This window comes from Arvicanthis niloticus, chromosome 2, assembly GCF_011762505.2.
Source record: "Arvicanthis niloticus isolate mArvNil1 chromosome 2, mArvNil1.pat.X, whole genome shotgun sequence".
NCBI lineage: Eukaryota > Metazoa > Chordata > Mammalia > Rodentia > Muridae > Arvicanthis > Arvicanthis niloticus.
Window position 1 is genome coordinate 6,477,415 of NC_047659.1, and position 23,252 is coordinate 6,500,666.

Below are 23,252 nucleotides of genomic sequence, written 5' to 3' on the forward strand. Positions count from 1 at the left end.
CTTCCTCAAGGCTCAGCACTCATCCCTCCTCTTCCCAGAAGCCTTCCTGGACCATGGTATCCCTCTATCCATCCATCCATTTGTCCAGCAAACCATTCTCAGGCATGAAAACAAGAGAGATGCACTCTGTTGCTGTTGTTGTTGCTGCTGCTGTTTTGGTTTTTCGAGACAGGGTTTCTCTGTGTAGCCCTGGCTGTCCTAGAACTCACTCTGTAGACCAGGCTGGCCTCAAACTCATAGGGATTCACCTGCCTCGGCCTCACAAGTGCTGAGATTAAATGCATATGCCACCACTGCCTGATGGGAGGCACTCTTGTTAGAGTTCTATGAAGCAAGTACCTATGTCAGGCACTGAGCTGTTGACAGTGTCTTGGGTGTGGTCTCCTAATAGCTCCACCCTGAGGACTCAAGGTTACATCCTGTGTTGAAGCTTACATGGCGTGGGACTGCAAAGTGTCGTATCTCTGGAGGCTTCCTAGATAGGTTGGATGTTGACACATTTCAACATGGAAAACTCAAGATACTGGAGGGGAGGTACAGGCTAACGGTCAAGTCAGTTCTGACTAAGCACTTGCAGGTTTTAAGACTTGCTTCCCTATTCAGGAAGGTGATGGAGTGGGCAAGCAGGCTCTTGGAGAAGCTGAGGCACAGACAGTAGTCCTTTGTTTGTTTGTTTTGTTTTGTTTTGGAGAAAGGGTCTCACTTTATAATACTGGCTGATCTGGAATTCACCATGTAGACCAACCTGGTCTTGAACTCACCGAGATCCACCTGCTTCTGACTTCTTGGTACTGGGATTAAAAACATGTGCACCGAAGCCCAGCTTTTTTTTTTTTTTCCCAGTTAAAAATTATGCTGGGCAGTGGTGGTGTATGACTTTAATCCCAGCACTTGAGAGGAAGAGGCAGTTGGTTCTTGGAGTTTGAGGCCAGCCTGGTCCACAGAACAAGTTTTAGGACAGCCAAGGGAACACAGAGAAACCCTATCTTGAAAAACCAAAAAAAAAAAAAAAAAAAAAAAAAAAGTATTTTCTGTGCATGTATGTATGCCTGGGTACCTCATGTGTGCAGTGCCCATGCAGGCCAGAAGAGGGTGTTAGATCCCCTGGAACTGGAGTTAAAGATGGTTGTCAACCATGATGCAGGTGCTAAGAATCAACCCTGGCTCCTCTGCAAGCACAGCCGGTGGCCGAGCCCTCTCTCCAGCCCCGCCTTTGTCTATTGAGACTGAATATCATTTGGCTCAGGCTGGCCTTGAACTTCCGATCCTCCTGCCACAACACCTGCCAGCAACTGAACTTTGGGCTTGGTGGATGCTCTGCATTCCAGCAGCTGAGCCACATCCATTGCCCAGTGTAGAGAATTTGAATGGCTTATTCCAGATCACGGAGCCCAAAGTAGTAATGCTAAGACGTGATTCCAGGTCTCTAGCTGTCACCAAAATAGGTCTCTGCCCTAGAAGCAGGCACTGTCTCACTCACACAGACCCTGGTCTTGGTACCATTCAACCCAGCTGTTGAAGGTTGCAACCCAAATGACCTCTGCCTGACCCCCACCTTTCTCTCGGGACCCCCGGGTCCCTCTCTCGCTCCTCTGTTCCCTGAGCAGTGATCAACACTCCTCTTAAGCTGTAGAGATCCCAAGGAAACTGCAGGCCTCCTGAGCCTTCAGAATAAGCTTTCCCATTAAAGGCCAGCCCCTGCCTGTGTCTGCATACCCTACAGTCTAGCTTAGCCTGTCTGGGGCAGGACCAGGGAGTCTGTCTTTCAGGCAGGTGAGGCTGGGGTTCAGGGACCACACTCTGGCAACGAGGCTGCAAGATGTCTGGGCACACTCAGGCCATCCTTCTTCACCTCTGTTGTCTTAAGTCTCAGGTTCTGTCGCCTGGCATAGAGAAAGGAATGGGGGTTGCAGGCAGGAGGTGCTTCACTCGCTTCATGCCAGAGGGGTCCTAGCAGCCATAGCTGCCACTCTGTGAAAACTTAAAAGGGCCTTTTCGGCTGGCTTCCTCTTCCTCCTTTTCTTCCTCTTCCTCCTTTCCTTCCTCCTCCCCTCCTTTTCTCCCTCCTCCTCCTCCCTCCCCTCCAGGGCTCCCTCTGTGACCCACAGCTCTCATTGAAGTTTCGCCCTTGCCCAAGAACCCTCTGCCGAAAGCTCATCCCTATTCATTTTCCTTGTGCGTTTAGAGCCAATAGATTTTTATTTATTCATTTATCTTGTCTTTTATCCCCCTCCCCTTCCTCACCAGGCTGGAATTTACAATTCAGTTCTCTAGTGGCCTTGCTGAAGGACAGGAACCTGGGAAAATAGGGGCGGCACCTTGGGACTGAAAAGAGCAACTGCCCTTTTGTCCTGTCTTGTACTCTAGGAGTGTTCCGCGGTTTATGTTCTGTTTGTCTGGATGCTGAGACAGGAGGATTGCCAGAGAGCGGGGAAAGAGCTAGCTTAAAAGACCAAGAGGGCACTGGGTGGTCTGGCTGCCACCAGGGTGCCCTCTGCTGGCTAGTTAGGCACACCTGCTCTGGCTTAGGGTGTTCATCTACCACCTGCTGCCTGTAGACAAGAAGTGCAGACCGGGATGTGGTCAAGGCTGGAGTGAAGCAATATACTCCAGGGAAGCAGAGAAACCCAGGCATCCACCAAGGGAGTAATAACAATGGTGACGTAAGATAATTACGGCCATTGTACATTAAAGCACTCCCCCCCACCCCCCTTGCTCGCTAGTGCCTGGCCCAGCTGTCTCCCTGCCAGCACAGTGATACACCTACATTATCGTGTTTTATTGAAACAGGAAGAAAACCAAGGCTCAGAGAGAGAAGCCATGAACCCTGGTGGGTAAGCATGCACCCTGGCCACAGACCGAGTTTCTGGTTGGCCTGCTAAGCTCCTTGACCTTGGCATGACTTAGGCAATCTTTCTAATCTTTAAAAAGGGATTAGACTGGGGTGTACCTCAAAGTACCTTCTGAGGGCTGCCCCCCACCTGCTCCTGTGGCACAACATTCTCCCTAGTCTCACACTTGTAATCAGAGGCAAAGCTGTGCCTGCCTGTCATGGAACGTCTGCAGCCATCAAGCAAGTAGTAAAATGTTGAGGGGTTCCTGCTGGACTTCCCACCCATCCAGACCCCAGAACTCAGCATCATCAAGGTCACAAAGCCAGGAGAGGCCCCTTATTTGCTTCGGGTGGTCATCTGTAGCTCCTACATGCTCGAGTAGAAGCCGTTTCCACGAATTGTCCCCAACCCGGGCAATGATTAATATTTAAAAGACAAAATCATGTCGAGACTCTGCCTGGGAAATGTGTGGTTGAAGCAGTTCCCACAGGAGCTGAGATATAGATGCAGAAGGGGATTCTCTATAGCCTCAGCCCTAAATTTCAGGGCCTTTGCCTGTCTCCAGCCAGCGTGGTCTTTCAATGCTCGACAATGTCCATACATAATCCAGTCTTGGCTCCTAGCCCTGGGCTGTCTTCTCTCTTTCTCCTTCCCTCACTCCCTCCCCTTCTCCAAGCTGGCCCAGGCCCAGCCACCACCCACAGTGACAGCCTCATCACCATTGACAAGCCCAAGTGGGGATCTACCTTCTCAAGCTAGCTGCTCTGCACTGTGACTGAAGCCACCCCAAGGGACTGAGACATTTTCAGGAGTCTGGGCTGGGGACACCAGGCTGACTGTGCAATAAGCCCAGCTTTCCCCCAAGGACACTCAGAGGCACCAGCCACCTGAAGGGTGACATCGGACCCCTCTTGCCTGCTCCTCTGGCTGTTCTGCTCAGCCTCCACCAGGGACAGGCTGCTGCGTCTGACAGGCCAAGCCTAACTCAGCAGCTTCACCACTTTCTGTTGTGTGACCTTGGCCAAGGGCCTTCCCCGCAGCCCCCACCCCCACCTCAGTTTCCCTATCCATAGGGCCAGAACAACATCTGGGACACCTTCTCTTTAACAACATGTATCCATAGAGCCATTGACCCCTTAATGTACTGTGTCATTGCACCCGTCCTACAGCAGACAGAGCAGAACCCGGAGATGGTGACTCTGGTCTGAGACCCGTCTCAACATTCCACCCCATTTCAACATTCTGACATAGTTTAAGGTAGAAGCAGCCTGGTTAAGCCCAGGGGAAACTCAATAGAATAACACTGCTTGAGCTTTTGAGCCCACATTCCAGGCTCCTGTCAAACACTGCTCTTTCCACTGCCCTCGTTAACACTGCCTAAGCATCTAAGCTCCCGATAGCTCCAAGACCCCTTCTTCTCTAACTAAGGGGCTCATATGACAAGGCCTGAGCACCTACCTCTTGACTAGGGGATAGCACCAGCTAAGATGCTGCACTATCTGTCCAGCCTGATCACCCCCAAGCCCTGCTTCCGCCTTTGACATTCCCTCCCAAGCCTCCCCGAAACTGCCCTCTGTTACATGCCTGGTGGGTGCCTGGTATGAGCTGGGATCATGATGCTGTCTATGCACTAGACTGGACTGGGCAGGTTGGGAGGGTGTGCCACTGGGGCAGGGTGAACCCATGCAGGTTGGAGGGTAACCTTGCAAATAGTATCCAGATCTTTGGTCTGAGTGCTGACTTCCTGCAAAGGTGGAGGGGCTGGCTTTGAGTCAAGGAACTACGACTGCTGTGCAATCCCTGGCAGGAAACCATGCCAGGGTCAGCTGGCCAAGACGCTTCCACCCATAAAATGTCACTCAACCCCCAGGGTCCTCAGGGCAGCTTGGCTTTGGCACTTTTCCATGGTGGGACTTGGAGTTGGTCTTGTATCAGGCAGGGCCCTCTGGTTCTGCTCTGCTCAGCCACCCCCAGGTCTGTCTCTGCACACTGTCCCCCACCCCTCAATTCAGTGATAGAGAAGCCGTGGGCTGACTTACGTGGGAACAGAATCTTTCAGGGGGATCTCCGCATGTGATGCCTGAGGGCTCCACTTTGACCTTGACATAATCCTTCAGACGCATCACCTTGGGCTGGCAGGCGTAGAACTCCCAGGTGGGGCCCTCATCTGTGGTCACCCAGGATTTGCAGATGTCATAGTCCCCAGAGACCAGCGGGAGGCAGTGCAGGAAGAGGGCCAGCAGGCGCAGCATGGCTGCGCAGTCCGAATGGGTGGGGCCCAGAGGGGCACTGGTGAGGTGGTGGTGGGGTCAGGGGGCACTTGGGACCTCAGCATGGAAATGCCACATCTACCAGGCGATGGTGGCTGGGATGTACCATTGACTTGAACACTGCAGGTCTGCCAACGGTGGGAGCTTGTGCTTTCCAAATGGCTTATACAGAAAATCCAGAGCCAGCGTTTCTCAGGCTGCTGATGGGCAGATCAAAAAGTTGCCGGTAACTTGGCGTCCTCCTAACCTTGGTGTTACACCTCCCCTAGAGGTGAAGCTGATCAAATCGGGCAGACTCTCAAATTGTGACAGTGGATGGTGGAAATGGGATAAGGAGGAAGTCCGCAGGAATCCGGCATGGGGCTGGATCAGATTGCTTTTAATTTTTGTCCTTCCAATCAATCCAGGACTTTAAAGGGCCCTTAATGTGCAGTGTGCTCCACACAACTGCATAGCAGCCTGCATGGTGAAGAGGACTGGACTTGGTCTCTCAGACCAATAAAAAAGATTTCTTTTCATATGGGCTGAAAGTGACAATGACCGTGTGACTGGACTATAAAAAAGCCACTGACGTGTTAACTGGAGTGGTCACTTGCCTCTGCTCAGGCACAAGTGGGGGCCAGCTGACCTTGGCTAGTGGCCATCGGCCACTTATCGTGAAATTCCAGAGACCTCAACTCTCACTTCATCCAGGTACCTGGGCTCTGGCTTGGCTTTCATTGTGCAGAGAGAAGAAAGAGAATGTGTTCATTAGCGGGAGCACCTGCAACAAATTAGAGGGGGTGCAGTTAGAGACTTAGAAGAACAGGAGCTGTCTGGCAAAACGTGTACAGAAAATAGGTTGCATTAGCGCAGTCTCCAGAGAAAGCGGGGCTATTTTGTTCTTATGTTACATGTTTAGAGACGGGCACACTATTAAAAAGGTGGTGCACCTCCTCATCATCTCCAGGGATGTTTGTTCAGTAGAAGTGGCCTTCCTTGATGACCAGGAACTTTCTAAAGTCCCCGAGAGCCAAGATTTAACAGTTGCTTTAACACACTAGGCCAGACAGTCAAAATGTCCACATTGTTAAAGGAGGCCCTGGGCATCCAACTGTGCAGACTGTGCTCCTACTGCTACAGCCCAATAGGGAGGTCTCTGTGTGGGCCACCCACAATCCACTCCCTGTCACCCGCACCATGTGAAACCAAGAATTAAATGAGTTAACAGCGAGAGACTGGGATGCCGTAAGCTTCCACAGGCATGCTTTGTTTTGTTGCGTTAGACTCTGACCAAGGCCGACAGTTTCAATCATTTTAGGAGAGTAGCATCTATTTTAAGCCGGCAGTAATCATTTAAAAGCAAAAATAGATATAGCTAATAGAGTACTGCGTCTAGAAACACATGACTCTCAGACTCTGGCGTATTCCCCCAGGCTACATGGGAGAATCGGAGTCCCGGCCAGCATGAGATCCCCACCAGAACCCTGGCTAATGGGGACAAAGGTTATTGCGATGGATGTAGAAAACAAGAAAGTAAGTAAGTAAGTAAATAAAGTCTGTGTTGTTAATTATTCTGGTTATAACGCTCACAGTTGCTGCACTTAAATTCCCAAATCTCACATATGGCCACCTGACTCTCACCTGAAGGAAGCTCCTGTCAGCCATTGTATACCAAAAGTCCCAGAGGAGTTAATTGTGTTTACATGAGACACTGCTACCCAGACACAGCACATTCTTGCCCACAAATGACAAGCAGGAGGATGGGACATTTTAGTCCAGCCTGGCTGCTGAGAGCTTCTAGCTCAGGGATAAGCCCCCAGTCAGTGCTCTGCTGCAAGCTGCAGTGGGCCTCATCCATCTAGGTTAAGACGGCCCTGCCCCCTCTTAGGATGAAGGACTCCTAATATAGATGGATGAGAACTAGCCAGACCACACTTCACACCTCTCCTCTGACCGCTTAAACAGAAACCTGCTCTAGACCCCGCCCAGGGCTCGCTTCTTGCTAGAAAACTCTCTGGAAGAACGTGACCAAGCGTCTATTTTTTTTTTCCCCAACCAGAGAAAATGTAGTAAAAATAAAGTAGCACGGGCCCCCGGCAATGGTTTGGACGTTTCTAGCCAAGCTCTGAGCTGCCCAGAAAACAGCATGCCCCTAATTAATTCTTCCAGCAGCCGGCTCCCGACTGTTCACTAACAGGTAGGGCGCTCCTGACGACTGGGGACGACCAGAGCGCCAGGCTGCGGCTCTCAAGGCGGGCCCAGCTGCCGGCTTCATCTGCAGGGCCAGCGGCTGCTCCTGGCTGGGACAGCGCTGGATTCCGGCCCGGGTGGGGAGGCAACGAGGCCCCGAGGCCAGAGCCCCTGCGAGCAGCAAGCGGCGCAACTTGCAAATCTATTAATTGCTTTGCAATTTTGTTGGCTTAAGCACCACACATTCCCTAGAAAATGGGGGTTGGGGGAAACAACAACAAAATCTGCCAGGGGAAAATGTGTTTACAACCCGTCAATCAGTTGGGCGTTGCTGGCATCGAGGGGGCACTGTGAGCTCGGCACTCGAAAATTACAGTAGATTTTTGCCAAAAAGAAAATAAAGGGCGGGGGACTCAAGCAAGAGTCCGCGGAAAAAACGAGGTGGATAGCAGGGAGCGAGGAGCCGGCAGGGGAGAAATTCCGAGTAAGAGGTTGCATCCTCGCGGATCGTTTTCTCCTTGGAAAATAAATCTTCACCTGATATTATTAAGAAACTGCAGCGCTCTGAAACAAATGGAATCAATGCGCTTTATTTTCTTTTAAGAGTCTTCAGGAACCGAGGTGGGGGGGGCTCTGATAGCCTGGGTATTAAAACCCGAAAATTAGATTTTATCAGGATTTCTGAACTCAGATTTCTCTGCCTTATTGAATTAGCGCCTTTCCGAGCTGGACGGGTTGCCAACAGGCTCTTGCCGGAGTCTCGGGCTGTGCGCTCTCCTTGTGGAAAACTTGCCTCGGCGGGGCGCAGGGTCCCTGGGGATGTTGGGGGAGGTATGGGGACGGGGGTGGGGCAGTCCACCAGAGGTTAATTCTTCTACTCAGGCTGGACAAAGGGTAGAAGGGTGCGTGAAACTTGCTTTGGAGGCCGTAGGAAGGATCGGGAAAGAAAGGGGAACCCCACAGCCGGCGGTTACTTCCCCCCCCGCCCCCACCGCGCCCTGGGTTGCCCCACGCTCACCGCTGTCTTGGTGTTCGTTCGGGTTCGGGCGTCCCTGTGTCCCCAGTTCTGGGAAGGGAGCTTTCTCCAGACTCTGGTTCCTCCCTGTCACCCTCACAGCAGCTGGGGAGGGCCCCAAAAAGTTGGGCTCTTGGGGGCGGGGCAGAGCACCCAGCTTTGAGGACGTGTAGCTGAGGCCGCCGCGTGTAGGTCCCCGAGGACGGGCGGGGCTAGCCTGAGACTTGCAGACACCTAGTAGTCTGGCTGAGTCCGCGCTGAGCTTGGGGCGCGTAGACAGTGGCGTGCACCGCACTCAGAGTACAAACCGCCGTTGCATTTTGCCTTTCCGAAGTTCGGTGCAAATCTCCGGCTCAATTAATAATCACGCCTTTAATAAAGGCCAGGCCAGCATCCAGGCTACCCCCTCATTTGACATCGCCTCCCTTAATTAAAAGACACCGAGCAAAGCTACTGGGAATTATTTGCATTCTTCCCCCCCCCCCCCCCCAGCCGCTGCTCCGCAGAGACCCTGTCGCCGCCAACCCCCAGCTCAGACCCGCAACTTACTCCGAAGCGGGAGGACCGGAGATCCGGAGGTCCGCTTCCCGCCTTCCCGCTGCTTCTGCTCCCCCTGGAATGCGACTCCCCACGGTGGCGGAGCCCCCTCTCCACCTGCCGACCCCCTCCACAGCACCGAAGGAAGTTTCTAACCTGCCTGGCCAAGAGTTCTCCTTGAGCCTTTAGAACCCGGAGGCGACGAAATTAGGGAGGGGAGCGCCGGCGGAGAAGGGTTAATTTACTTTTCAGAGACACAAGTAAGCAGCGTTATTGCAACAGCCCATCCCCTCCCCACACAGGCGCACAGGATAGAAAAACACGAGCTGGGTGGCGGGGAGCCCAGAGAGAAGACTAGCTACTCTACTTCTTAAAGATGCTGCACCCGGCGCGCACACACACCCCTCTTCCGCGGCTCCAGCCCTCCTTTAGTAGCAGCCGCCACTAGATAACTTTGCGTCCGAGCCTTGGCTGGGCGGCTCGGAGTGACTCCCCGGCCCGGGGAGAACTGGCACCGTCACCCAAGCCTTTTCAAAATGAAAGCAACCTGGCGAAACTGCGGCGCCTCCGTCCCCGCCCGCCGCCCTGGCGCTCCCCGCTCGCCTTACCCGGGCTCGGAGCAGCTTCCCAGAGTGAGCCCCGAGAGGCTGGAGACCGCCACCCTCTGGCGGGTGCTGGGTGGGCGCAGGAGCTGCAGGGTTGAGAGCCGGGGACTTCTGCCCCGCGCCGCCGCTGCGGTAGCCTCCGTCAGATCTGGGCTGGGGAACCCTCGGGCCGCCGGGGGGCCCGCCCGCAGCCGTCCCGAAGACGCGGGCCAGGGAAGGGGGCCAACCGTGCCGCTTGCATCGCCCTCCCGGGCCGATCGGGAGGTCGCTGCTAACAAGTGCAAACTTTTGGGGCCCCCTGGGCAGCCAGGGGAGAACCTGCACGCGCGCCCCACTCAGCCCCCGGCCTGGGTGGGCTTCGCTGCTGCTGGTCCAGGCGCCTGAGCATCCCCCCTGGCGCGGCGCCGGCCAGATGGCGGGGCGCCTCACCGCCCCCCTGCACTCCGCTCCAAGTTAATGCCGAGGCTAAATCCTCTTGCCATCACTCACGGTCACCATCGGGGCTTTTATCTCCCTGTCTGATCCGGGCTGCGTAACTTCCTCTGTGTGGCTTTAACACACCATCCCACCACGGAGCAACGGTCTTCTTAAAGGTGCAGGAAGGAAATACTGCGAGGCTCCGGGGACCAGCTCGGCCCGGGGAGGGGCGCGGCGAACAGGGGTGTCCCGGCGGGCCCACAGCCAGGATGGCCCCAGCAGGCGGCCGCCGGAGTGAGCCTGCTGTGGGGGGTCGCTGCCTACACATCGCCTGGCGGCCCGAGGACCAACCGGTCCCTGAGCTCGGGGTGCATCCTCAGCGGACTCGGGTCAGGCTCAGCGGAGCTGCATCTCCCTTCTTCCCAACTGTGGGGACTGACTCGGTGCCAGCGCCCAGGGGTGTGGGGGCTGCCCCATCGGCACCAGGGAGGGGGCCAAGTGAGTCAGCCCCCACCCCCCACAGCCAGGGCTCTAGGCTGCTGGCTCCTCAGTTCTGTCTCTTTCTCTCTGTGTGAAGTGCTGCCACCCAGAAGGCCCTGAGCAGTGGGTAAAGGGGTGGGTGGGTGGATTTGGGGAGCTGGGGAGGGGGAGCGCTCTGAGCGCACAACCAAAGCCTGAATACCAGCTGACACATCGCCGCCTCCAGCCTGATGGGCCCGGCTTTTGACGGAGAAGCCAAGCCAGCTCTGCAGGGAGCGCAGAGTAGGGGGGCAGGAGGGCCTTTGCTAAGGAGCTCTCTGCCTCCCTGGGGCAGGCCTGGGAGGACCACGTGGGAGGATTCCAGCTGAGGCCGGGCGGAGGCCACTGAGTTGAGTGCGCTAGGGCAACCCTGTGCTCTCTTCAGCCCTCTGGAGGCTTCGTGCCAGGCTGCGTCCAGGGCTGTAGGAGTGCTTCCAGGTCTTCCCGGGGCGCTTTGTGAGTCTTTTAGGGTGCTCCTGGTCCCCTTTGGGTGGGTTCTCGTTGCAGTATTTACGGAGATGTCATTTGGATGCATCAAGAACAAAGGACCTGGAGGGGGTGGGGAGAGAGAGAGAGAGAGAGAGAGAGAGAGAGAGAGAGAGAGAGAGAGAGAGAGAGAGAGAAGAGAGATATACTGGTCCAAGGTCACAGAGGGTGTTACAAGGTAGGCTTGTTCCTCAGTACTTCACCCCACTGCCACCACTCACATCCACGTTAACCCTTCCCTGCTACATCTCCCCCTAAATCTTAAAAGAGGGTTGTTCTGTTGGTTATAACATTTGGAATCTTATGACAAAGCCAGAAGAAGATGCAGAATTAAAGATTGTCATCGGTAATAATGATGATGATGATGATAAACATTTATGGGACACCCCACATTGTCAGGCTGCGTGCAAATCGGCCTGTGTGCATCGGTCCCTAGTTCCTCACCAGCTGTGTGACATAACCCCTGTTAGCAAAACCTCAGCTTGGAACTCAGAGACCTTAAGTAACTTGGCCAAGGTCACACAACTAAGGAAGATTTTGGGTTGAGAGGTGGATCTCAGGTTCTTAATAGGATGTTTCCCCACTGACTGGCTTGCTGGATTACTTGTGGCATAACACAAGTTCTTTCGGAACCTCAGTTTCCCTGTCTGTCAAGTGTGAATGGCAAGACCTTCCTTTTGTGAGTGCCACCTTGAATTCGTCCTCAGATTTCAAGGAAGGGCCACCCCACTAAGCTGTCCAGGAAAGCAGATGCAGGCCAGTGCCCCTCCCCCAACACACACATGCTCCCATCCTGGCCTTGATGCCTCCAACTAGAAGAAACTCCTTGAAGGAAAGAGACAGACCACGGCCTCTTGGATTGTAAGCATTTGCACCTCAGGCAGCAGTGAAGGGCACACTGTGCGGCTTCTGCCCAGGGTGAGTGATGACCCTGTAGGCCTTTGGCCTGCTGTCTCCCCCAGGCAGGGCCATCAATCCCCAGCAGTGCCCTGCTGTTACATCATACAGTGTCTGGATGCCATCAGGATCAGCCAACAAGGCATGGGGGAAGATGCTTTTAACTCTTTGTTCATCTGACCGGGACCCTGGACTGGTCCTACTAGAGTTCCAGGATGGCTCTTGTAACCAACACATGCAAAGATGCTGCCACTAAAATTATAACACAGTAGAGATAATGGGTTTTCTTGGCTCCTTGCCTAACTAGCCGTGTGCCTTTGGGGAGAATTCCTCCTTTCTCTTAGCCTCAGTTTCCCTGTATGTGTGAAAAGGGGATTTATCTGGGAGTGCAGGCCCTGCTTCTCCATCCTGAACTGGCCGAATTCCACAGCAGCCTCCAGGAAAAGGCATTCCTTTCAAAGAATAATAAAGCGCCCAGGAATGAATAGGATTCCAGCCATGTAGGGACCAGGTGGCCCGGCCCCCGTTCATTTCTAAACTGCATTAAGGTGCTTTCTGACAAATGACCTTTCACTGGCAGAGAAAAGCAGCTGAGCACCAGGGGCAGAAAAGTGTTAATAAACACCCCTACCAAAATCATCGATAGCTCCCTCTCTCCAGCGGCCTAATCATCTTCATTGGTGGGACTCTGGCTCTCACTGCTCCGTTGTAATTTGAATTGTGTGTGTGTGAAAGTTTGTTACTGAAAAGCATCAGAGAGCATTGCAGCGATATGGCACTGGTCTTTATTTTTAAAAAGGGATGTGTGTCTAAGCATATATGTGTGTGCATATGCTTGTGTCACATACATAGAGAGACTATACAAAGGCTCTGGAGACAGATAATCAAGCCATAGCAGGGAATGGGAAATGGGACAGGTTTTATCGTAGATATCTTCCCAACGCCTTCCAAATCCTTTGCTATCAGGAAATAAACAAAAGGACCAAGAAGTAACAGGAAATTATAAAGTCACATGCGAAAATGAGCTGCTAGCTCTGCGGTGAGAGGTGACAGATGAGGTCCCGCCCTCCGGGGTTCCCAACACAGACAGACATCAAGTGAACTCAGACACCAAGGAAGTGAGCCTTGAGCTCAGAGCTGCCGGCTCACGTTCTGGCCACGCCCACAGTAGCTGCAATCTCTGAGCCAGACCAAAATTTGGATTCTTGAGAAACCCTTTGTCCCTTTGACCTTGACCAGTCGAGATATAGAAGTGAATTGGTGGCAGCTACCTGGGACACATCTGAGACCATTTAGGGGCTTGGAGACATCCCAGGGTCTTTGATTTCTACAGCCCGTGTTGGTGCAAGAGATGAAGAACAGGACTCACTCCCTAGGCATTCCCCAGGGTGCTGCCTCCAGGAGGCAGCAGCACCGGGCAAGCTGCATTCAGCTCCTCCCTGCCGGTTCTCAGCTGTAATCTCTAGATCATTCTCCCATTAATTATTATTACCGTATTAATCATACATGTGATTAATTCAGTAATGGTGATTCATAATTGATTGCATTTTATATGGCGCCTTTCATCCACACATCTCCCAAGATGTGCACAGCCTACAACAAGACTCACATAGAGCAGGACGTGTTCCTAGCTCGTCTGCGTTTTGTTGAATAAACTTCTCTTCACAGAGGCAGGGGGTTAATAGTCTTTGGGTAGACTGGGCTTGCCGGCCCTAGCTCCTTGCCCATCTTTCTGAGCAATGGAGCCCTGCCTTCCCTGCTGTTGGCTGTGTTCCGGGAGTCCTGCAGACTCTAGTCCTTTGGCAGACAAGTCCATATGAGCCCCTAGATGCGGAGCCAGACCAGCTTCCCTCTACAGAAAGCAGTGGTACACAGTGGCTCTGCGTCACAGGGCGCTGGAGCTGGGCTCTCTGCTAATGAGCTGGATAGCCTTGAGTAAGCTGCTTCCTTCCTGCCTCGATCTGCCTAAATCACGGTGGCATTCATAATAGCCTCTCTTTCTGGACAGCTCTACTGTAAAACAGTGTGGAACAAACCGATTAAACACCTCAGACCTCCTGTATAGGTACCTTAAGCTTGTGGCAGATCTGTAACTAGACTTTTCTTCCTTTTTCTGGGCCTCAATTTTCTCAGCATTAAAATGGAATGATGAGGGTCAGAGAGATGGTCCAGCAGTTATGAGAAAAGTAAAGCTCTTACAGAGAACCTGAGTTTGGCTCCCAGCACCTACTTTAGGCAGCTCACAACCACCTATAATTCCAGGTCCAGGGAAATCCAGTGCCCTCTTCTAGCCTCTGTAGGAACCTTCACCACACACACACACACACACACACACACACACACACACACACACACGAAAATAAAATTATAGAATGGGATGGTAGGTTGGCTTCAGGGATTTCTTCAATGAGCACCAACAACAGTAGCAGCTGGGATTTTGACGACTCAGAGTCGGGTACCCTGGGCTCAGGATCCTGTTTGCCATTTTCTTGTTCTGTGACCTTGAGCCAAGGACACATCTTGCCCAGTCTTAGCCATCCAAAGACCTCAGCTTGGTGTAAAGATTTAATGAACAAACGGTTGAAGCTTTTGGCTCCTAGAAAGCAATTACCATGGAATGGCTCTGCCATTTTGCACCCGGCAGGCCCATGGTACTTTGCTAATGGTCTCCCATCTCCACCCTTCGCTGCCAGGTGAGAGTGGGTAGTATTTTCCCCATTATTTAGAGGAGAGCACCGAAGTTAAAGATTCAATCTTGGGTTGTTCAGTCAGGGCAGGGTCTCATTGGAACCCTGGGTTCGCTGATATTTGGTCTTGGCCATATGTTTGTTATTTTAGTACTCTCACTCAGTAACTTGTGAGGAAGCTCAAATGGCAGTCTCTAATTGCAAGCAAAGCATACAGGGACTTGGAGAGGCATGGTGCCTCCTGTAGAGTTCATACCAAAGGAGCCCTTGGTCAGCTCAGAACAGGCTGTGAGTGGATGTGAACACGCTCAGTTGCTTGCCTTTGACACTGGGTCTCTTCCCCCAGAGCGTCTGGTCAGGATCTCTGTAATGGGGAGGGGGGTCAGAATGTCACCTCCAGGCAGCATGACAGTGTAGTAAAGAGAGGAGACCAGTGAAGCCTAGACTAGGAGGAAGAGCCCAAGGCCCCGATGGAGAAGTTTCTGGATTCCTTCCAGGAAACTCAGGCATGCCCTGTGCTCCACAAGTCTCATTCCATCCCAGGGACTAGTGGAAAGCCAGGGCTCCTTGGCAGAAGCAAATCTTGCTTGTGAAGCCTCACTGGTGGGAACAGTGAAGGTCACTTCCATGAGCCTGGTGTTCGGGCTCCACTGGGGTCCTAGGACAGGATGCACAGAGACCTTCTACCAGTGAGCAGGTGACTGTCTGACCTCGCCAGGGCATCTCCCCAAGCAATGCTGGGATCTTAGCTGAGTCCTTATTACTATGTGCAGCGTGTTGCTTGGCCCCAGGGATGACAGAACTATAGTGAGGTTAGTGAGACTATCTCTGTTACCCACACATCATACAAAGGGTGACTAAGCACCTACTATGTGCCAGACAAATATCAAGCTAGTGAGGTGGTATAGCATGACTGTACACATGCACATGTGTTTATTACACACGCACACGCACACGCACACATACACACTGGAGTTATAGCAAGCAATCTCATCCCATAAAGCTCATCCATCCCTCACTTGAGAACTGTTTCTGCTGGTCATCAACCTGGGGAGCAGAAGCTGGCCTGGCCATCCTCCTGCCTCTTGAAAGGTGTGCAGGACTCTCCTGGGGCTGCCCAGTTGGTGGTTGTAGGGCTGTTTGCAGATGATGCATTAGAGAGACAGCACACCAGCAAGGTGGAGGAAAAAACCACAGGAGGGAAGCACAGTCTCATTGGGTACATGCTGCTTCCCACCCACCCCAGCTCCATACCTAGAGGAAAGCGGGTTTTCCCTCATGGAGCAGGTGATCTGGGCCAGGATGGCAGATGTGCCCTTCCTCTCAGACATGTGCTGATCACAAAACAATTGACCCAGTTATAGAAATACCAGCTCTGCACCTTGGCCCTCTCCTTCCTGCTCTGCTGGCAAGAGCCCACAGCCCTACTCTCCCCGGTCACTGCCATTGTCAGGAGAGCCCCAGGCAGGCGTGGAACACAAAGCACCCGTGAGCAAGCATGGGACATCCTCTGCAGAGGAACTGTTTGAGGTGGGCAAGCTGAGTAACTACTGAGCAAAGGAAGCTCCAGCTGCTCAGAAAGAGACACTCTGGAAGGCATCCTCCAACAGCCTTCTTGGCCTCTCTTAGTCACTCACACTGTTTGTTCAAAGCAACAATTTCCTCATTAAATTGTCCACTCTGAGACCACCCCTGGCTTCTGCCTCCTTTTGCTCTGGGCCCGAGGGTGGCAGGTACCATCCCTCTGGAAGCTCTACTGATTCATATTGAATTTCTCACTTAATGGACTTTGGCTTAGTGGATGGAGACAGCTCCTGAAGCCACTGGTCTCTCTCACTCTGCTGGCTTTGGTGGCCATTACTCGTGATCTCTTGCTGGTCCATATTTAACTCACACTACATCTCTTTCCATGGCATAGGGGGTGGGGAGGTCCCTTCCGGGGGGGGGTCCCTCCCATCTATGGAATCCTTATTGCCGGGGCTCCTCACACACATACTCCTGGGTCCCCTTCATTAAGAAAATCCAGGTGTGGAAGCTGGCAAAGAGCCGATTGTCCTCTGACTAAACAGGTCTCTTTTGAAGTTGTCTGAAGGACATGGTTCCAGATATCTCCCTTCCTATCCCTATGGGAGCGTCTGAAGTTTTGTAGGAACAGGAAGCTCTGGGCTTATACCGACCGCTTCGCCCCATTCTTGTCCAGTTGAGGTCATCAAAAATCTATGATCACACTTTACAGTAAGCCAAGCATTGATGGTGGGGTCCTGGGGTCAGAGCCTGGTTGGAATCCCTGCACTTACCCCTGGGATTTCAGACTGCCTGCTGCACCCCAGTTTTCTATGGCTGCTATGGGAACCACAACAGCAACCCCTTGTCAGGAGGATCAAACCGTGAACTCGCGCTGTCCTCTGAGGGCTCTCCTCCAGTGCAATCAGGCTGCATGCAGGCTGCAGGCTGACTCTTCACTCTCAAGGGCATCCCCAGCCTGTCCAGTAGACTCCTGTCCAGTAGATCTCTCTCACCCCAGACAGGGAAAAGCTTCTTCCTCTGGATTTGAATCGTCAGGCAACAAACTAAGACAGCACCGGAAGCCAGAGCAACTGAAGCAGTTTGGTGAAAAACAGGGTGAGGAGCTCTGAGTATGCTTGCCTACCCACGTGACCTCAACGGCCCAGGCCAGCTTGAGTCACTGTGATGCCAGAAGCCACACTCTCCCTTTCCTTCTGTCCCCATTCCTAATAACACACTGAGGACTAGGCCCTGAAGCAGGTGCTCAGAGTTGCTCTCACTTTACAGATTGAGAAACTGAGGCAAAAACTTGCCCCAAGTTCTGTACTAAGACTTACCCCCGGGCCAGAGACTTCACAGTTGTTACCCTGACCCCCCTCAGTTCCCACAAACACCACACAAGCTCCAGAGTTTCCTGCTCCCATCTACAACCTGGAGTTGTTCAGCCCCTGGCTGAGGCCCTGGCTCCCACTGCAGCCTTGGATCTTGGTGGCCAAGGGAGAGGGTGGGGCAGGGAGTTCTGGGAACCTCCCAACTTAATGTTTCTGAATGCTCTGGCACTTCCTGGGGCTGACCTGAGCAAGTGTCTGAGCTGGTTCAGATGCTTTCCCCAACATCAGCAGGGTGACAGATCCCCCCAGGAGCGGAGAGATGGCATCTGGAACAGGTTGGTTAGAAGCCTGACAATGCACAAGCAGCTCAGCATAGGAGAGGCTTTGGTGGTGAGGGAGGCCACCAGGGACATTGAGGCGCCAGGTAGGCAGGCCTGAAGGTCTGGTTGTGGCTTTGATTTCTTTCTTTCTTTCTTTTTTTCTTTTTTTAAATTGTTTGTCAGAAAGGGCTCCAGAAATGTCTTTCAGGGTTCAATGGCCAGGTATGCACCATGAGACTGCTACGTGTCTATGAGGGCTTAGGAACCTGAGGGCTGGAACTCCTCAGCCTGGGGCCACAGAACATTTTGCAGAAAGAATCCATTGTCACTAGCCATCCACACACAAGACTGCAGCTCCTCTGGCACCCCTGAACCAATAAATAAATATATAGACCATTCCGACACTTCAGCACACTGAGGGCCGTATGCCAGGCTCGTATTAGGGCTTGAGTCTCAAACTCATATCAGTTCCAAGAACTCAGAGCCTCAGAGGCACGGCCCTGTGTGGAGACACAGACAAGGTTAGTGTAGAGGGTGCACAGGCTGCTGGGCAGCCACTGGGAGTCTTCTGGAGCTCCACTTCATAGCCCTGGCAGAGCCAGCCTCCTAGATCGTCCAGGGCTATTAATACCCTGCTGAGTCAGGGGGCTCTTGAGTTTCAGCTTAAGATGCACAAAGAGCATGTTAGATATACTTGACTCCTGACCTGCCCCATCCCCCATCCACCTGCCCTTTTCTGCCAGCATCTATGGAAAGTAGCAGGTGCTGATGGAAAGGGGGAGGGGTGGAAGGGAGGGAGAGGGAGAAAACTGAGAGATAACCAGACCCACACTGATTCACTGGTGGTGGTCTGACTGAGGAACTTCACCGCTTTGAATTTCCTCATCCTAGGAAGGAGATGGAACAACAGGAAGCAGTCTGTGACTGTCGAGGGCATGCATTCGGTCGCCCCTGCCGATGTGCAACATACATGCTTGGACTGTGCCATGGGCCTTACCCTGGAGAGCGGCTGTGAAGGACACTGGCCAAACCTGCCCTGGGCCTGACTCTCAGATGAGTAGGGAGGCAGCAGCCAGTCAGATGTGACCTCTGCAGTGAGCTCTGCACAACTTGGTTCCATGGGTCCCCATCTGGCACCCTGTCACACTGTGCTGTGGAGTTCTAGTTGCCGCTGCTCCTTCTCCATGTGCTGCTGGGCAGCCAGCTTCCTATGGGAAGGCTCGGCCAGGCCAGCAGAGTGTAGACCAGGGCACAGCAACTATGCTGACAATTAGAATACTTAAGATCAAATTTCCATCTAAGTCTCCCTATTGTCAGACAACGCATTTCTCCTTGGATAGTTGTCTGGACTATCAGCTTCCTCCAGGAATACTCGGTGCCCACAACCTCGGCTCTGACATAGATATACTGTTCTCCCAGGACACGGAAAAGCAGTGTGTGGGTCACCTGCTTTTATACCCATGAGCAATGCCATACTCAGAACACTGCCAACACACTGGTTTATGAAGTGCTGATGTCTGAGCTTTGGGTTCTGTGCTAGCTAGACAAGTGCTCCTCAAACTAAACCACAGCACCTGGCCACAAGTCATCTAGCTAATTAGAAATGGACCCCGGTCTGTAGTCTCAGAATCCTGCATATGTGGCCTGCCACACAAGTGGCTTCAGGGATGTTCACCATACCATATCCTCTGGGGTGGGTTCAAACCCCACTTTTCTTCAAGATTTTCTAAGCCAAGCCTCCACAGGAACCCAGGAGAGCGCTGTTGAGAACAAAGATCTGATGACTGGTATGCTGGGTCCTTACCATCTTCTCTTTACTGGGATGCCATTTTCACCCACAGTGGGAAAATCTCCATTTCCTTTCCTCTCTGCCCAGGAGGGGCAGTGTGAGCACACATGGAAGGGGAAAGGGAGACTATGAGACTGCCTTGTCGCTCACTAATGAAGGCTTGCCAATTTTCCATGCAGACTGAAATGAAGCTACTCTTAGAGAGAAACCGAATTCGGATAAAGGGAAAGGCATCACAGTGGCTTCCCTTCCCGGTGATTTCTGCTCCCTGGACACAAGGCTGCGTCTCATGGCAACAGCATTCACACTTTGCTAAAATAAAAGCTCCCACCAGCTGGACCCCTCATTAAAGTGGAGCCCCAGGATTAGTGTTTCCTCTGTGAGTGGCAGAGGGGTGCTGGCTACCCTCCAAGATGACTTCACCTCCTGGGCACAGTAGCCCCCAGGTAAATTAAAGAGTGGACAAGAGCATGTTTGGCCATCCCATCTGGCTTTCTCCACTATGATGCCTCAGAATGTGTTGAGGCTGTGGGGACCTTAGCCTGGAGAGTGAATTGGGTCTTGTGGTTGATGACAGGGATAGTGAGACAGAGAGAGCTGAGTTCAAGTCCTCACTGCTGTTTAGTGGATTTCTTCTTAAGATATGTCAGTTCTGCAGGACTCCCACTAGGTATAGATGAAGACTATGCGGTTGGCACATTACCTCATGGCGTTTCCCAAATTTTTTTCCTCCATCACTCCTTTCTCCCTTTTCTCTTTTGAGGCAGGGTCTCGTGCATCCTAGGCTAGCATACAACTCATGATGTATGTATGTATGTATAGGGGTATGGCTTTCATGAGTCCTCACTGGGGCTGCGGTGGGCTTTTTGCAGATGCAGCTGTCTTTAACAGCTCCTGAGGGAAACTCCATCAGCTCACTGGTTTGCTAATCTAGACTTGGGTTGAAACTTTGCTGTCTTCAGGGCTCTATCTGTGGTGAAGAGATATTTGCTCACATCTATCCAGGAAAATTCTCATAGCTACCCATCATCACAAGGCTGTCCAACGACAGCAGCCTGTTCTCAGGCAAGTAGTTCATGGGGAAGGGTCATGAGGCCAGTGGCTTCCTCTCCAAGGCCAAGGCAAAATGCCAGTCATGATCAGAGAACCTACCTGTAGAAAACGAGCAATGGGCAAAGTGTTGGCAGTTGCTGAATCTAGAAGACGGGTACAGAGGAGTTAACTTTACTCTTCTCACATTTGAATACTTTTCAAATTAAGAAGTAAAAACAATTAAATTTCATTTCAGAGAAATGGGCACTGCTACACAGAAACCTCATACAATAAGGAGTCACTACTGTGCACGTGGAATGAGAATTTTATCTTAATAGCTATTTTTATTTTCATCCAGATGTTTCAGCCCTGCTCTGCAAGACTCAGCTCGGCCCTGTGTAGGGTAGGTTAAGGCACAGGCCCCTCAACCGTGACCAGGGGACACTGAGTATTCATCTTCTGTGTCCAGCTCCTGGCAGTGTGCTGGCAAAATGAAGTACTTACTAGAGGCCCGCAGGATAAACACATGAAACAGACAGGCACAAAGTGCAGCCAAGTTCTGTAGGGGCCACCTAGAGGTCCAGCACTGGCAGTGGGGTGGGGATTCTGGGAGGAGTGCAGTCCCTGCCCCATCAACAGCTTCTGAGCTTCAGGCTGTTCATTATTTAGGGATAGTGACTGATCGATCTGGCATGGGGCACTGGGTATATGGGCTTGGGCAGGGAGCAGACACAGAGCCCCATTAACACCTGCTGGGCTGCACCACCAAGACACCTGTGTTAAGAACAGTAATCAGGTTAGGAGGACATGATTGGCTAATTCAATTGCTATCCTTTGGGAATTGCTGTTTAATTAACAGGGACTGAAGGCAGGAGTAAGTAGCGGAGGGAGGCAGGTCTGATCAGTTAGCAGCTGACTGGGATACCCTTGCAAGGTGGGAGCCCTACGTTCTACCCTACTTCCACCTGAGGGGTAGGAGCGGGACATGTGACATCAGCTGGTCACGTGACACCAAATCTGACGGAAGCACTGTTCGATTCAAGAGAACATGAGATCCACTTGAATAAACTTCTGACCTTCAAAACAAAAGGCTCTAACAATACGTGTTCCACAGTGAGTCCATGACACCAGGAAATTGCTTGGCTTGTCTCTTTCCTCTCCAAGGTCACAGGTGAGAGGTGAACTCATTCTGTAGGGTCAGAGATTCTTTCTAGTAGTGTGCTCTCTCACACACACACTGGTGCTGCTGAGCACGAGGGGGACAGGGACAGCTGTCTTTTAATTGGGTCTAACCTGAATAAGTAGTTTTTTATGGCCCTGAGGAGCTGGCTGTCTATCAGACTTTCCTGAGGCCTGGACATGCCCAGTGCCCCAGAAAATGCCTGTTGCATTTAAAGTTTTGTTTTTTAAAAGTGCTAATTCACACATTGTGGATCCAACAACAACAAAATTCTTGGCAAATGCCTAATATCTATATATCTTTCGTGAATATAAACTCAAAAAAAAAAATCCAAAACACTGCCCCCTCCCCAAGCAACTGTAGCTGTCCTGGGCATTTGCAGAGATAGTTGGAGGACCACTTACATATAAGGGTAAGTAGCTCAGTTAATCCTGAACCAGCATTTATAGAGTGCCCACTGTATAAGAAGGCTCGTGTTCAGTAACAGTGAGAAAGCTAGCTTCTCTCTCCATGGAAGTTTCAGATGGGCAGGATCTGGGAACAAGTTTCCCTTCCCAAGCTTCAGATGTCACCAGGACAAGAAACAGGGAGTGTGCAAAGAGGGGTAATGTTTGGTCCCCAAACAGTAAAACTGGTCATTCTGGGGCCTACTCCTTCCTGACGGTGCTGGGGAAGGAACCCAAGGGTAAATGTGACAGCTCCAAGTGGCCCCCAGCTCAGGGCTGGCAGTTTAATTGGCGATTTTCCAGATTACAGCCAGTATTCTCAGCTGGTGCTGCCACCAGGCGCCTGGCCCTGCAGGCTCTGCACTCTGCCTCTCCTGTGAATGGTGTCCTTTCAGTCCCCCATGGAAGCAGCTCCTTTGAGGCATCTGTATTCTCTCACAGCTGCCATCTTACTAGGAAAACTGCGCTCTCTCCCCCAGGGTTCCACATTGTCCTGATCGGCCCAGAAACTGCCGAGGCACTGGGTTACAAAACAACTGACCAAAAGGAGCGTTTTGCCTGCTTCAAGGCTGGCATGGGAGGGAATGGTGCTTTCTGAGCTGCTTGACACTTGTGTGCCTAGGAAACAAGGGTTACGGTTCATGAACAAGCTAGCCACAGAAACTGTGGCCTGCTGCCCCTGAAGGTACAGTTTTGGGGAGGATCCAAGCTTTAGGAGAGAGCTTAAAAGAACAGGATGAAACTATGGTGTAGCAAAGCACAGCACTAAACAGGCAGTGTGTGCACACCGAATGCTCTTGAGGGTCATTAATATTGACAGTGTGGCTCTCGACTGGACGAAGGGTGACACTCTCATTAATCATTTTTAATGGCAGCTCTGGTTTCATTTCACATGGCATTTTGTATCAACAAGTCTCTCAGGGGTACTTTGCTTCTGGGAATAGCAAGTAGAGGTGGCTGTTCCCACCCACCTGAGGAAGGCCACTCTGGCCTGCCACATGTCCACTGCTCCCAGGTCAGCAAACCCAAGGCTGGTACTACAATCGGAAATGGCTGAGACTACATTTACACAGTCACTCAAGAAGCATTTTAAAGTGCCTACTATGGGGCTAGGAAGATGGCTCAGTTGGTCATATGCTTACCCTGTAAGTATGAGGACCCGAGTTTGATCCTCAGAACCCCCCAAACAAACAACAACAACAAAACCCA

The 23,252-nt window shown here is 52.2% G+C and overlaps 1 protein-coding gene across 5 annotated transcripts in view; it reads right to left on the bottom strand.

Annotated features, from left to right (window-relative positions):
• Ntng2 (netrin G2) overlaps nucleotides 1–10,355 on the bottom strand; it is a 62,260-nt gene extending 51,905 nt beyond the window's left edge. For 2 of the 5 annotated variants that reach the window (XM_034494036.2, XM_034494030.2), the window contains exons 1-2: nucleotides 9,437–10,355; nucleotides 4,874–5,867 (exon numbers count right to left, since the gene is read on the bottom strand). In XM_034494036.2, the coding sequence (XP_034349927.1) occupies nucleotides 4,874–5,086 (213 nt within the window). In that variant the 5' untranslated portion in view covers nucleotides 5,087–5,867; nucleotides 9,437–10,355. Of the gene's footprint in view, nucleotides 1–4,873; nucleotides 5,868–8,294; nucleotides 8,703–8,840; nucleotides 9,390–9,436 lie in introns of those variants that run through there. The other 3 variants (XM_034494034.2, XM_034494032.2, XM_034494035.2) reach the window with 3 other exon arrangements.
• Nucleotides 10,356–23,252: the final 12,897 nt, after the last annotated feature.